The 13,371-nt window shown below is 44.3% G+C and overlaps 1 protein-coding gene across 7 annotated transcripts in view; it reads right to left on the bottom strand.

Annotated features, from left to right (window-relative positions):
- The window catches only part of DEPDC5 (DEP domain containing 5, GATOR1 subcomplex subunit), a 95,767-nt gene that overhangs the window by 30,166 nt on the left and 52,230 nt on the right, over nucleotides 1-13,371 (bottom strand). For all 7 annotated transcript variants that reach the window (XM_032139849.2, XM_032139851.2, XM_058430999.1 and 4 more), the window contains exons 17-21: nucleotides 12,657-12,730; nucleotides 11,376-11,445; nucleotides 7,620-7,656; nucleotides 6,608-6,728; nucleotides 2,059-2,279 (exon numbers count right to left, since the gene is read on the bottom strand). In XM_032139849.2, the coding sequence (XP_031995740.2) occupies nucleotides 2,059-2,279; nucleotides 6,608-6,728; nucleotides 7,620-7,656; nucleotides 11,376-11,445; nucleotides 12,657-12,730 (523 nt within the window). The remainder of the gene's footprint in view (nucleotides 1-2,058; nucleotides 2,280-6,607; nucleotides 6,729-7,619; nucleotides 7,657-11,375; nucleotides 11,446-12,656; nucleotides 12,731-13,371) is intronic.

Below are 13,371 nucleotides of genomic sequence, written 5' to 3'. Positions count from 1 at the left end.
AGGGTATGCATATATAAAAAGCCACCAAGTACATGAAAGATGTCACTTTGGCCGGGCAAGGTGGCTCACGCCCATAATCTCAGCACTTTGGGAGGCTGAGGTGGGCAAATCACCTGAGGTCAGGAGTTCGAGACCAGCCTGACCAACATGCTGAAACCCCATCTCTACTAAAAATACAAAAATTAGCCAGGCATGGTGGCAGGCACCTGTAATCACAGCTACTCGGGAGGATGAGGCAAGAGAATTGCTTGAACCCGGGAGGCAGAGGTTGCAGTGAGCCAAGATCGCGCCACTGCACTCCAGCCTGGGGGACAAGAGTGAAACTCCACTCAAAAAAAAAAAAAAAAAGAAAGAAAGATGTCACTTTACAGAAACAATGTGTACCATTTCCATATTACAATGATGGAGCTAGTAGGTGGTCCCAGGCCAAACAGCATGGCTGCACACAGGGTCAGTGGCCAAAAAAGAGTACTGAATTATTGCTACATATGCTTAAAAATGCACAGTCATGCCGAACTTAAAGGTTCAGGTGCAGATTCTCTGGTCATTGAGCATGTCCAGGTGAACAAAGCACCCAAGATGTGCTGCCTGATGTAAAGAGCTCATGGTCATACTAACCCATACATGAGCTCCCCCAGCCACACCAAGATGATCCTCATGGAAAAGGAACAAATTATTCCTAAACCAGAAGAGGACATTGCACAGAAGAAAAAGATATCTCAAGGCCAGGCACGGTGGCTCATGCCTGTAATCCCAGCACTTTGGGAGGCCAAGGTGGGTAGATCATTGGAGGCCAGGAGTTCGAGACCAGCCTGGCCAACATGGCAAAACCCCATCTCTACTAAAAAAACAAAAATTAGCTGGTGTGGTGGCGTGTGCCTATAATCCCAGCTACTTGGGAGGCTGAGGCATGAGAATCACTTGAACCCAGGAGGCAGAGGTTGCAGTGAGCTGAGATCATGCCACTGCACCCTAGCATGGGCAACAGAGCGAGACTCTGTCTCAGAAAAAAAGAAAAGAAAGAAACTGAAGAAACAAAAACTGATAGTATGGGAATAAATTCAGTACAAAACAAATGCAAATAAAAGTTAATTAAAAAAAAAACAGGTAAGTGAAAAGAAAAATTTTTTTTTGAGATGGAGTCTCCCTCTGTCACCCAGGCTGGAGTGCAGTGGTGCAATCTTGGCTCACTGCAACCTACGCCTCCCAGGTTCAAGTGATTCTCCTGCCTCAGCCTCCTGAGTACCTGGGTTTACAGGCACCTGCCACCACGCCTAGCTAATTTTTGTATTTTGAGTAGAGACAGCGTTTCACCATGTTGACCAGGCTGGTCTCAAACTTCTGGCCTCAAGTGATCCACCTGCCTTGGCCTCCCAAAGTGCTGGAATTACAGGTGTGAGACACTGCGCCCGAACGGTAAGTGAGAAACTAAAATGCAACGTTAAGACAGAGGTTGTTTTATATATGGCACAAATGGAAATCATAAGGAAATAAACCCTTTTGACCCTAGGCCTAAGAAAAGCTTTCCATTGACATATGGAAAAGCATATAGTTAAATGATGGATAAAGAAAGGCTAAACAAAAAATAGTATAATAGAGGCAGGGTGCGGTAACATTGGTTCATGCCTGTAATCTCAGCACTTTTGGAGGCCAATGGGTGGATCCCTTGAGCCCAGGAGTTCAAGACCAGCCTGGGAATGGTAAAACCCCATCTCTACAAAAAAAAATATAATAATCAGCTGGGTGTGGTGGCATGCTATAGTCCCAGTTACTTGGGAGGCAGAGGTGGGAGGATCGATTGAGTCCAGGAGTTCAAGGCCACACTGAGGTGAGCTGTGATTGCACCACTGCACTTTAGCCTGGGTACTCTGTCACCAAAAAAAAAAAAGTATAATATATACATAGTTAACAGCTAAAGTGATTTGTACCTACTGCACTGGCAAAGAAATCATTAACATGTGGGATTTACACCCCACCTCTGACCAATCCTCCCACCTCCAGTCACCCACTATATTAAGAAAGATGTCCCTGGCTCTGTCTGTGCTTCAGCACTCTTACCTCGAGTGCTGGTGTAACCCAAGGAGCTGCTGACTTCATACTGGTGCAGGTGGGGGTGTGGGATCATCAGGATGTTGGCGCTCTTGCCTAGGGAGCTGTCGTCAGAAGCCTGGCTCCTCACTTCCTCAGTGGGCAGTGTGCGGCTTGGTAGGGAAGGGCTGGATGAAACATCACAGGAGCTGGCACTTTTTCGACTGTGACTTTCTCGCTCTCGCACAGACCTGCCAGGCAAGAGACAAAAAGTTACCATCAAGTGAGGGATGCTGTCCTACCTTGAGTTAAAACTCTAAAACCCATCACCAGCCCAAGCCACATGGGAACTCAATAACAAAAATCCCCAGTGTGATCTACAAGTGGGAAACCTGTATGCGGTACTTCACCCTTAACAGCTTGATATGGTATATAAGAGAGGGCGGAAATGACAGACATTATGCAGCCAAAGTCCTAGGATCATAGTTGTAAAGAAAGGACTGCTCCAGGCTGACCCCACCTGATCCCTCTGATTAATCTCACATCACTAAAAACAGAATGAGAAGAGAGGTATGATGTGATGTGGGAGAAAGTACACAGTGCCCGAGAAGTCTACTTGCCCTCAAATTTGAATCTAAATCTAATCAAGCTTCCAGAGATAATTGCCAGTTTACAGGGAATTTGCAGAATAGAGGAAAACTGAAACACTACAAGGCAACAATCAGCCAAATGTAGAAAGCAAGACATTCTGTCACACACACACACAAAAGGCATTATAACCAAATGCAAAAAGTGGATCTTGTTTAGATCCCATTTCAAACTAACTGCAAAAGCACATTTTTGAGGCAATTCAGAAAACTAAGTATGCACTGGCTATTAGAGGGCATTTAGGGATTAGTGTTAATTTTGTTGCCAATGATAATGGTACTGTGATGGTTTTTTTTTAATTCTTATTTGTTGAAACGTATATACTAATCAGCTTTGTGCCAGGCTGGGTGACACTAAATAAATAAATAACATGTAAAAAAAGAAAGAAACTTACGCTGAAGTATGTACTATTGAAAAAAAAATAGAGGCTGCCTGGGATTTGTTTTGTTTGTTTTTGTGAGACAGAGTCTCACTCTGTCACCCAGACTGGAGTGCAGTGGCGCAATCTCAGCTCACTGCAGCCTCCACATCCTGGGTTCAAGTGATTTTCCTGCCTCAGCCTCCCAAGTAGCTGAGATTACAGGTGCCCGCCACCATGCCTGGGTACTTTTTTTGTATTTTTAGTAGAGACGGGGTTTCACCATGTTGGCCAGGCTGGTCTCAAACTCCTGAACTCAAGTTATCCACCTGCCTTGGCCTCCCAAAGTGCTGGGATTACAGGCGTGAGCCACGGTGCCCGGCCAATCCTGGAATTTGTTTTTAAAATATTCCATCCAAAATTTAAATGTGGGAGCGGTCATGAAACAAGGCTGACAACATGGTGATAACTGTTTATGATACTATTCTCTATTTGAGCATGTCTGAACATTTCCTAATAAAAGTTTATATATATATATATATATATATATATCTTTATTAAAACATAAAATGCCCTAAGGGGAAAACCTCTAAAAGCAACAGGAAGAAGGATCAAAAAGAAAGAAGCCCTATAGAGAAGCAAAAGCTCAGAACAAAAGAGTAAGCCCATCAACAGGGCTGCCCTTCTGGCATCAGAGCTGCTCCCTTTCCTCCTATAAGGATTTTTTTAGTAAGAGCTTAAACAGAGCCTGAAAACAGATTCCAAGTGCTGACTACATGTTTGTTCTTTCACAGTAAATATAACATCAGTATATGCTTAGCCATGTGTGAAGGTAGCACCAATTAAGACACAATTTGTGCCTTCAGAGACCACACAACCTGGGTACCACCAGGTCTTGTCATCTTTGATTAGAAAAAGAAATCCAATCTTGAACTATGACAGCATTTTTAAAGACTACAAAGAAAAGCCCTTAAGTAGCTCTTACTGAGCCCCTAAGCAGCATCCACACATAGGAGAGAGGCTGCTGACAGCACTTAGTTCTGAGCTCTAAGCATTCTCAGGTAGGACTGGATGAGAGAAAAGGACAGAAAAAAACAATCATGTGGTCACTCTAAGTTCATTTGCCACAAAATTAAGAGACATAATATTCTTCCACTCATTTGCGCTTAAAGCTACAGAGTTAAGAAATCTGGCAAGGCACAGTGGCTCACACCTATAATCCCAGCACTTTTGGAGGCCAAGGTGGGTGGATAACCTGGGGTCGGGAGTTCAAGACCAGCCTGACCAACACTGAGAAACCCCATCTCTACTAAAAATACAAAATTAGCCAGGCATGGTGGCACATGCCTGTAATCCCAGCTACTCGGGAGGCTGAGGCACAAGAATCGCTTGAACCTGGGAGGCAGAGGTTGTGGTGAGCTGAGATTATGCCATTGCACTCCAGCCTGGGCAACAAGAGCAAAACTCCATCTCAAATTAAAAAAAAAAAAAAAAAAAAGAAAGAAATCTGGGAAATTGGCCGGGCACAGTGGCTCACGCCTGTAATCCCAGCACTTTGGGAGGCCGAGGTGTGTGGATCATGAGATCAGGAGATCGAGACCATGCTGGCTAACACGGTGAAACCCTGTCTCTACTAAAAATACAAAAAATTAGCCGGGCGTGGTGGTGGGCGCCTGTAGTCCCAGCTATTCGGGAGGCTGAGGCAGGAGAATGGCATGAAGCCTGGAGGCAGAGCTTGCAGTGAGCCGAGATCGCGCCACTACACTCCAGCCTGGGCAACAGAGCGAGACTCTGTCTCAAAAAAAAAAAAAAAGAAATATTGAAAATTGATTCACAGTATGTGGTACACAGGGAAAAAAATATAAGCTACAGCTGTTTCACACATTCACAAAAAAAGAAAGTCAACATAAATAATATAAACATAAGCATAAAATCCAAGATGAAGCCGGGTGCGGTGGCTCATTCTGTAATCCCAGCACTTTGGGAGGCCAAGGCGGGTGGATACTTGAAGTCAGGAGTTTGAGACCAGCCTGGCCAACACAGTGAAATCCTGTCTCTACTAAAAAATATAAAAATTAGCCTAGTGTGGTGGTGCATGCCTGCAGTCCCAGTTACTTGGGAGGCTGAGGCATGAGAATCGCTTGAACCCAGGAGGCAGAGGCTGCAGTGAGCCGAGACTGCACCACTGCACTCCAGCCTAGGAGACAGGGCAAGACGCCATCTCAAAAAAAAAAAAAAAAATTCCGCCAAAGACTATAAAGTATTTGAAGAAAATATGAAATACACATTTGTAACTCTGGGGTAGAGAGTGTTTTCTTACACAAGACCCAGAAATGAATAGATGAGTAAATCTAACTACATCACAATTAAAAACTACTACATGGCTGAGTGCAGTGGCTCATGCCTATAATCTCAGCACTTTCGGAGACTAAGGCGGGAGGATGGCTTCAGCCAGGAGTTTGAGACCAGCCTGGCAATATGTTGAGACCTCATCTCTACAAAAAATTAAAAACTAGCTGGACATGATGGTGCATGCCTGTAGTCTCAGCTACTTGGGAGGCAGAGGCAAGAGGATCACTTGAGCCCAGGAGGCAGAGGTTACAATGAGCTGTCATCGTGACACGCACTACAGCCTAGGTGACAGGAGATCCCGTCTCAAAAAAAACAACTACCATATGACCAAAACACCACAGAGCAAATTTTTAAAAGCAGGACTTAAAGAAAGAGAAGTTCATGCCCACTCAGAATAATAAACTTAAAAGAAACGCTGTGTCCAAGGATAGAGCCAGCCCAATGAGAAGAAGATTCTGGAATTTGTGAATTGTTTCCCTTGGCTCAGAAAAGCATAAGAACCAGCCAGGCACGGTGGCTCACACCTGTAATCCCAGCACTTTGGGAGGCCGAGGCAGGAGGATCACTTGGGGCCAGAAGTTCAAGACCAGCCTGGCCACCATGGCGAAACCCCATCTCTACAAAAAATACAAATATTAGCCGGGCATGGTGGCACGTGCCTTTAATCCCAGCTACTCAGGAGGCTGAGGCAAGAGAATCACTTGAACCCAGGAGGCGGAAGTTGCAGTGAGCTGAGACTGTGTCATTGCACTCCAGCCTGGGTGACAGAGTGAGACTCTGTCTCAAAAAACAAAATAAGCCAGGCACAGTGGCTCACGCCTCTAATCCTAGCACTTTGGGAGGTCGAGGCGGGCAGATCACCTGAGGTCAGGAGTTCGAGACCAGCCTGACCAACATGGAAAAACCCCATCTCTGCTAAAAATACAAAATTAGCCAGGTGTGATGGCGCATGCCTGTAATCCCAGCAACTTGGGAGGCTGAGGCAGGAGAATCGCTTGAACCCGGGAGGTGAAGGTTGTGGTGAGCCGAGATCACACCATTGCACTCAAGCCTGGGCAACAGGAGCGAAACTCCGTCTCAAAAAAATAAAACAAAACAAACAAAAAAACCAAAACAAAACAAAACAAGATTTTCAAGGTTGCTCTCTTAGAGGTCACTACTGAACTTCAGGTTTTCCTACACAATTTTTATATGCACCCCCAAGTGAATCTGGCAGAAAACCTGCAGGTGGCGAGGCACTGGGCCCGGGACGGGCCGGGTAGCCTGAACACTTGAGCGTCATAGGCGTCATAATCTACTTGGATGGGAAGGGCGTTCTCAGATTCTTTTGGACTCCCGAGAGCTGAAATACACAAATAATATAAATTGTCATCAAATACATTTCAAACAGATGCCTGAGAGCTGAAATACACAAATAATATAAAATGTCATCCAAATACATTTCAAACAGAGGCCTTCAGATAATCTTCACCAAAATCTGCAAGGCACAGGTGATCACCCTCTCCCCTTGAAAAAATGGGATAACAACCTATTCATCAAATTGAGACTAAATGACATATATGTCAAAGCAATATAGAAATAGTATAGCACTAAATAAAGGCAAGGTGTGGGTAGCATTTCATCCTTTTGTGACCCTTTTTAAAATAAATCATCTTAATATGTTTAGTAGCTTAAAACTCTCTACCTGATCCCTACAAATGGCCTATGGAAAAGAAAAACAAGGTTTTTTCAATTTGCAGATGACGGGAAAAAATATAAGGTAATTAAGGCATCCTGCAAACATGACACAAAGGGAACTCAGGTCTCCTGACTTTTCCATAAAATTTTTATGGGACTTCACAAAGTTTTGTTGTCATGGGTTAGCTGACACTCTTTTTTTTTTTTTTTTTTTTTTTTTTTGAGACAGAGTCTTGCTCTGTCGCCCAGGCTGGAGTGCAATGGCGTGATCTCGGCTCACTGCAACCTCTGCCTCCCGGGTTCAAGTGATTCTCCTGTCTCAGCCTCTCAAGTAGCTGGGATTACAGGCACCCGCCATCATGCCCGGCTAATTTTTTTTGTATTTTTGTAGAGACGGGGTTTCACCATGTTGGCAAGGCTGGTCTTGAACTCCTGACCTCAGGTGATCCACCTACCTTGGCCTCCCAAAGTGCTGGGATTATAGGCGTGAGCCACCACACCCGGCCAGCTGACTCTCTTTTTAAAAGCAAGAAAAAAAATCTCAAAAAATACTCACATGTATCACGGCCATTTTTTGCTTTCTCAGAGGCAGGCTGAAAAATTAAATAGATAATTAATCACTCCTTCCTTCACTAGAAAAGAACTTATCACAAGGCACAGTATATATGTGCTGCTCCCAGGGAAGAGAGCCTGTAACTGACAGAAAGGCAGGAGCTAACATCTGACATCTACCTACCACGGTCCTTTATTCCCATATCACATCTTGTTGACTCTCACAACCCTGTCCAGTGGGGGAATGGACTCCCCCTTACAAGTGAGGATATTTAATTGCAGAGAGAATAAGGGACTTTACCCAAAGCCACACATTCAGCAGGTGGCAGAGCCAAAATTCAAGACCAGATCTTTAGATTCTTGGTCAATCCACTTTTGTGTTTGTCCCACCTGACCCAAATGCTGCATGCTTCCCCCTTCACTATGGTGCTGTCACCTGTCTGCCTACACCTACCAGAGCTGAGCACTCTGTATATCACCCAATTTGCTGAAATCAAGTACAAGGGTAGAGGAAAAAAACTAATAGCGCTATCACTTTTTATATTTTCTTAAAAATCTTTTTCAGATTAAATAAATAAATAAAGGCCAGGCATAGTGGTTCACGCCTGTAATCCCAGCACCTTGGGAGCCCAAGGCGGGAGGATTGCTTGGGCCCAGGAGTTTGAGACTAGCCTGAGCAACATAGTGAGAACCCATCTCTATTTATATATATATATATTTTAATCTTTCAGGACTCTGAAAGCTTTCACAACAATACTAACTCTTGCTTCTTTAAAATGATCATGGTAGTCGAGTACAATGGCTCATGCCTGTAATCCCAGCACTTTGGGAAGCTGAGACAGGTAGATTACCTGAGGTTGTTAGGAGTACCAGCCTGGCCAACATGGTGAAACCCCATCTCTACTAAAAATACAAAAATTAGCTGGGCGTGGTGGCTTACACCTGTAATCCCAGCACTTTGGGAGGCCAAGATGGATCACCTGAGGTCAGGAGTTCAGGACCAGCCTGGCCAACATGGTGAAACCTCGTCTCTACTAAAAATACAAAAAATTAGCTGGGCGTGGTGGCGGGCACCTGTAATCTCAGCTTCTCTGGAGGCTGAGGCAGGAGAATCATGTGAACCCAGGAGGTGGAGGTTGCAGTGAGCCAAGATCGTGCCATTGCACTCCAGCCTGGGAGACAGAGTGAAACTCTATCTCAAAAAAAAAATAATAGGCCGGGCATGGTGGCTCAAGCCTGTAATCCCAGCACTTTGGGAGGCCGAGGCGGGCGGATCACGAGGTCAGGAGATCGAGACCATCCTGGCTAACACGGTGAAACCCCATCTCTACTAAAAATACAAAAAATTAGCCGGGTGTGTTGGCGGGCGCCTGTAGTCCCAGCTACTCGGGAGGCTGAGGCAGGAGAATAGCATGAACCCGGGAGGCGGAGCTTGCAGTGAGCCGAGATCGAGAGAAAGATCCGTCTCAGAAAAAAAAAAAAAAAATTAATAATAATAATAATAAAAAATAATAATACAAAAATTAGCTGGATATGGTGGCACAAACCTGTAATCCCAGCTACTTGGGAGACTGAGACAGGAGAATCACTTGAACCCTGGAGGCAGAGGTTGCAGTGAGCGAAGATCGCACCACTGCACTCCAGCCTGGGCCACAGAGAGAGACTCCATCTCAAAAAAAAAAAAAAAATTAGACAGGCATGGTGGCATGCACCTGTAGTTATAGCTACTGGGGAGACTGGGGCACGAAAACTGATTGAACCCAGAAGGCAGAGGTTGCAGTGAGCCGAGATCTCACCACTACACTGGGCATGACAGAGCGAGACTCTCTCTTAAAAAAATAAAATAATCACGGTGCAGAGAAGTTTTTCCATGTTCTACTTTGCTGAGAATGCTTGTGGTGAAGGCAAGAGAGGCCCTTTCTAGACAGAATTACATCTCCTAGCACTCCACTATCTGACATGGCTTATGTCAGGAGTCCTCAGATTGCTCCAAATTAGTATTTCCCCTATTAGAAGAGTAACATTAACAGGCCTCCCCCCTAAAAAAAAGAAAAGGGAAGAAGTGGCCCTGACACACAGCCACAAATGGAGCAACCCTCAGTGAATTCAGCTCTACTAGGAAAGGGCAGAGGGGTGAGAGCACTCGGGTGTGGGGCCTGCAAACATAACAGCCTGCTTTTCTTCTCACAGTACATCAAAACCGCTTGTTCAAGTTCTGGCTGGGTGCAGTGGCTCACGCCTATAATCCCAGGACTTTGGGAGGCTGAGGCGGGTGGGTCACTTGAAATTAAGAGTTTCAGACAACCCTGGCCAACATGTGAAACCCTGTCTCCACTAAAAATAAAAAAATTAGGCTGGGTGTGGTGGCGGGTGCCTATAATCCCAGCTACTCAGGAGGCTAGGGCACGAGAATTGCTTGAATCTGGGAGGCAGAGGTTGCAGTAAGCCAAGATCGCACCACTGCACTCCAGCTTGGGAGACAGAGCAAGATTCCATCTCAAAAAAACAAACAACAACAACAACAACAAACACTTATTAAAATTCTTAAAACTTGCATTTTTATCAGTTGCAAATATATTCCATCAAGTGGATATTTCATAGTTCAGCCATTGATCTATTGTTTTCAATTTCTCACAATTATAAATAAAACTAAACCCAGATGTATTTACACATTATCACTTCAATTATTTCCTTACACCGCATGCCCCCAAATGGAAGTGCCTGGTCAAATAGCATAAACATTTGCTCTCAATACACATGGCTGAAATGCTCTGCAAAAGTATGGTACACCAACCAGGTACTCAAGTGTCAATTTCACCACACTTTTTGTAGCATGTGATATAATTATTAATATATTTTAAACCTCTTTGGAAAGAAGAAAACAAGAATTCCCATTCTTGTTAAAATTTTCCTTTATTTTCTTGGTTTGTTTGTTTCCAGAGACAAGATCTCACTTAGTCACCCAGGTTAGCGTGCGATGGCGCAATCATAGCTCACCACAGCGATGGATTCCTGGGCTCGGGCAATCTTCCCGTTTTAGCCACCCAAGTAGCTGGGACTACGGGTATGTGCCACCACACCTGGCTAATTCTTTTTTAGTTTTTGTAGAAATGGGGTCTCACTATATTTGTTGCCCAGATTGGTCTCAAATTCCTGGCTTCAAATAATCCTCCTTCCTCAGCCACCCAAAGCACTGGGGTTACAGGCAAGAGCCACTGTGCTCAGCCAGAATTTTCATTTCTTTATACTAAAATCTGACCTTTTTATCATATTTCCCCTTTGCTGCAATGCATATCTGCATCTTTGTCTTTATCCCCACTGGTATCTGAGTGGCTTCAACATCTGAATAAAACAGTCAGGTCACAATAAAATGAACTCTTGAAACAAACAAACAAAAAATGAACTCTTAGTCTTGGCCATATTTTTGTCAAAGGTATTTCACACAGTCTGGCCTTGGCCTTGTTATTTATTTATCTAATGTATAAAGTTATAAAGTTTGGGGATGAATTTCTTAACCCTATTCATGGCCATGGGGAAAGATGAGGGTACCTCAGGACTAAAATAACCCTATCAATGTGTGACAGTCCACAAAGTCTCTCTGCTGATTAATGAAATCTACCTCCTTGGCCGAGCAGAATGGCTCATGTCTATAATCCTAACACTTTGGGAGGCTGAAACAGGAGGATTGCTTGAGTTCAGGAGCTCAAGATAAGACTGGACCACATAGTAAGACCCTGTCTTAACAAAAATAAAAACCTACCTTCTTTCCTGCCAGTTTTATTCGTGGGGTGAAACTATTACAAAAGAGCTGGCTTTTGGATGTGTAGAAACTGTAAAAGAAACAAACAGAGTCATTAATCTAAATTCCCTTTATTTTAAAACTCAAAACACAGTTAAAATATTAGGCATGGATCAGCCCTCCTGACATGGGCTTTGTTCTCAGCTTCACTGATCTTCCCAATTTTAACTTCTTTTACAAGAATTCACTACAAAATATTAGTTATGTTTTGTTTTTTGGTAGAGACAGAGTCTGGCTACACTGACCAAAATGGTTTCAAACTCCTGGCCTCAAGTGTTCCTCCCACCTCAGCATCCCAAAGTGCTGGGATTACAGGCATGAGCCACTGTGCCCGGCCTGAAATTGCTACTTTTGTAGGTCAAAAACAGTCTAATACCATGATATCAAATAGTATAAACTAATAGCTGCAGCTTTACCATGAACTTGCTGTTTAAGACCAGGTTGGCCAACACAGTGAAACCCTGTTTCTACTAAAAATACAAAAATTAGCTGGGCGTGGTGGCAGGCACCTGTAATCCCAACTATTCAGGAGGCTGAGGCAAGAGAATCACTCGAACCCAGGTGGTGGAGGTTACAGTGAGCCAAGATGGTGCCACTGCACCCCAGCCTGGGAGACAGAGCGAGACTCCGTCTTAAAAAAAAAAAAAGAAAGAAAGAAAGACAGACAACCCAGAGAAGGAAGGAATGCTCTGGAAGCACTGAAGAAAAAGTGGCTATTAGCTATCAGGGCAGCACAGGAGGAATTCATAAAAGAGAGATGCTGGAGTTGGATCTTGGAAGAAAATAGGCATTTTCAGGAGAAGGGTAGGTGGAATAAGATTAGTGTCATAGTTCAAAAAGATGAGGCACTAGCACTGGCAGAGGGATGAGAAAAGCCATCCCTGAGCGGCAATCAGCAGGATTCCATGTAAAGAGGTGCAGGGACTTCTCTAGAGCTGAAGGAGGTCAGGCACAAATGTTGTTCTTCTACGGTCTGTGGGAGTTGGGAATAGAAGGACATGGGAACAGCAGTGGAAGTAAGTCCTTCAAATTTTGTTTTTATTCTTTTTTACCATAGACTGTTCCTATGATACTGCTACTGCTTTGTGTGTACAGAGCTTTGAGCACACGTTAGAACTTGCTTTCCACATTTTCTTAACAAAAGGTTTAGTGCCGTAATAAGAACTTAACAGATTTAAATAAAAATGGCAAGGAAGCTGTTCAAAACGCTTATCACCTACTACTGATCGAGATCGCACCCACCTGTGGTTTATCCAGTGAGGGATATTATAGTCATCGCCCAGACGAGAATCCCGGGGAGCACTCCGATTATGGAGCTGCAAGGAGAAAAATGAGAGCACAGATAAGCTACAGAACAAGTAGGTTGTGGAATTGCTCTAACTTTTCTGTTTTTCAGGTTTTTAAGAAAAACTTTTTAGGGCTGGGCACTATGGGTCATGCCTGTAATCCCAGCACTTTGGGAGGCCAAGGCGGGCAGATCACCTGTAGTCAGGTGTTCAAGACCAGCCTGGCCAACATGGTGAAACCCCGTCTCTACTAAAAATACAAAAATTAGCCAGGCATGGTGGCAGGCGCCTGTAATCACAGCTACTCGGACGGCTGAGACAGGAGAATTGATTGAACCCGGGAGGCAGAGGTTGCAGTGAGCCAAGATCGCACCATTGCACTCCAGCCTGGGGGACAAGAACAAGACATCGTCTCAAAAATAATAATAATAATTCTTTTAGAGATAGAGTCTTGCTTTGCTGCCCAGGCTGGAGTGCAGTGGTTATTCATAGGCATATTCATAGCAAACTATACCGAAACTCCTAGGCTCAAGGGATCTTCCCACTTCAGCCTCTTGAGTAAGTGGGACTATAAGCGCATGCCATAGAGCCTGGAATTTTTCTCTTTCTAACTATACTCCAACTGGCCTTTAGTAAACAAATCCGAGGCCAGGCACGGTGGCTCACGCTTG

This window comes from Hylobates moloch, unplaced genomic scaffold (genome assembly GCF_009828535.3).
Source record: "Hylobates moloch isolate HMO894 unplaced genomic scaffold, HMol_V3 SCAFFOLD_19, whole genome shotgun sequence".
Lineage (NCBI taxonomy): Eukaryota > Metazoa > Chordata > Mammalia > Primates > Hylobatidae > Hylobates > Hylobates moloch.
This window is presented reverse-complemented; position numbering and strand designations above follow the sequence as displayed.